Raw genomic sequence first — 2,025 nt, forward strand, 5'->3', positions numbered from 1 at the left:
CTGAGTCATTTTAATCATTACTTTGTACTCTTCGTTTCTACTTCTGTTGAAGCTAGATGTTGTTCATATCTTCGCCTCTCTATTAATGTGCTGGACACAGAGCTCTGTGAACAGCCAGCCTCTTTAGCAACGACTTTTGTTTGCCCTCCTTGTGCAAGGTGTCAGTGGTCGTCTTTTGGACAGCTGTCAAGTCAGCAGTCTTCCCCATGATTGTAGCCTACAGAACTAGACTGAGAGACCATTTAAAGGCCTTTGCAGGTGTTTGAGTTAATCAGTGATTAGAGTGTGGCACCAGGTGTCTCAATATTGAACCTTTCACAATATTCTAATTTTCTGAGATACTGATTTTGGGGTTTCATTAGTTGTCAGTTATAATCATCAAAATTAAAAGGAGATGAACACTTGAAATATATCAGTCTGTGTGGAATGAATGTATACATTATACAAGTTCACTTTTTGAATGGAATTACTGAAATAAATCAACTTTTGATGATATTCTAATTATATGACCAGCACCTGATATCTTTTTTAAAAACATTTTTAAGTAATGAAATGAATTGGTAATGAAAAACCAATAAAAGGACGGATAAAGAACAGAAAGAATATAGTATCAATAAATATATCAATAAAATCCTAACAATATAAAATAAATACAATATAAATGGCAGCTTTTAAAGACAAAGATTATGATAATTTATCACTTATAGTTAAGTCCATCTCTGGGATGGATCTCTAAGCCGTTTTTAATTTTAATTTATAAACATGACAATTAACTTTAATATTGTTGTTTTTAACAGACTTTGTGTTGGAGTTGTTATTCTAAATTTGAGACCAACATTAAAATTTTTACAGCAAAAGGATATCGGTTCCACATATCGGTCTAATTGGTCACTAATAATCTGTATCAGTCCGGAAAAAACTTCGATCCCTAATAAACACACCTGAAAATAACACATCGCACAGTCCTCTTCCATCCTCCATGACGACATTGCCAGATTCTAGCATGTCTCCAGACCTAAAGCCTATTGAGCATCTGTGGGACGTCCTCAAACAGAAGGCGGAGGAGCCCAAGGTCTCCAACATCCACCAGCTCCGTGATGTCGTCATGGAGGAGTGGAAGAGGACTCCAGTGGCAACCTGTGAAGCTCTGCTGAACTCAAATCTGGACATTTTCACACACTGACTGTCTCTCTGCTCACCGTCTGTGTCTCAGGTGTACTGCGTGCCTATTGGTGGGATGTTGGTGAGGCAGCCGGTGTCGGTGGGGGCAGCGGCAGCACCTACATCTACGGCTTCATGGACTCCAACTACAAACCGGGACTGAGCAAAGACCAGTGTCTGGAGCTCACTGCTGCAGGTACACACTGCTGCTGCTGCAAGGCATGCTGGGAGCTGCGGTCCACTGCAGGACTACTGGCTCTGACTGACTCTCTGTCTCTCTCCTGTCTTGTCTCTCAGCTCTGTCTCTGGCGGGAGAGAGACGGCTCCAGCGGCGGCGTGGTCAGATGGCGAGCATCTCAGAGGAGGGAGTGGAGAGACGAGTCATACTGGGAAACCAGCTGCCCAAATATCCACACACTAAACACGTTAATGTCCATTTTGTTGTGATAATAAAGGTTTCAGTCTGTCCCTGTCCTGTCCTTCTTAAACAGACTTCTACAGTTCTGTGGGTCCAGGATTAGCTTAGCTTAGCACAAAGACTGGAAGCAGGGGGAAACTGCTAGCCTTGTTTGGTTTTCTGTTGGCTTCTGTTAAAGAACCTGTTTGAATCTGAGGGCTCCTGCCTGAACGCCAGAGAGCGGCTCTGTCCTGCTTCATTACTACACTTTAAACAGATCAGACACAGTCATCTGGTGGAAACAAACTCCAGTCGCTGTCGCCAGTGATGCATAAACTCGTATGCAACTACGCCGTAGGCTACGCACGTAGCCATGCATTTATACCTGTGCGTCGGTGTCCCCGTCATTCTGCTATTACACCCCCAAACACTCATCGGCAGTAGCGCTACAGCGTCCACTGGGTTGA

The 2,025-nt window shown here is 43.3% G+C and overlaps 1 protein-coding gene across 1 annotated transcript; it reads left to right on the forward strand.

Annotated features, from left to right (window-relative positions):
• The first annotated feature begins 1,003 nt into the window (after positions 1–1,003).
• Positions 1,004–1,682, forward strand: LOC119918807 (proteasome subunit beta type-6-like). Its single transcript, XM_038739492.1, has 3 exons — positions 1,004–1,094; positions 1,214–1,357; positions 1,459–1,682. The coding sequence occupies exons 1-3, from the start codon at positions 1,004–1,006 to the stop codon at positions 1,680–1,682; spliced, it is 459 nt and encodes a 152-aa protein (XP_038595420.1).
• The last annotated feature ends 343 nt before the right edge of the window (positions 1,683–2,025 follow it).

This window comes from Micropterus salmoides, unplaced genomic scaffold (genome assembly GCF_014851395.1).
Source record: "Micropterus salmoides isolate LMB-PRFRI ecotype aquatic unplaced genomic scaffold, ASM1485139v1 Ms_hic_scaffold_2431, whole genome shotgun sequence".
Lineage (NCBI taxonomy): Eukaryota > Metazoa > Chordata > Actinopteri > Centrarchiformes > Centrarchidae > Micropterus > Micropterus salmoides.

Excerpts from the sequence above, each read along its gene's own strand:
- LOC119918807 (XM_038739492.1), top strand. The coding sequence starts at position 1,004 with ATGTCTCCAGACCTAAAGCCTATTGAGCATCTGTGGGACGTCCTCAAA. Across the intron at positions 1,095-1,213 it reads CTCCAACATCCACCAGCTCC|GTGTACTGCGTGCCTATTGG; the intron begins GTGATGTCGTCA and ends TCTGTGTCTCAG. Across the intron at positions 1,358-1,458 it reads TCTGGAGCTCACTGCTGCAG|CTCTGTCTCTGGCGGGAGAG; the intron begins GTACACACTGCT and ends CTTGTCTCTCAG.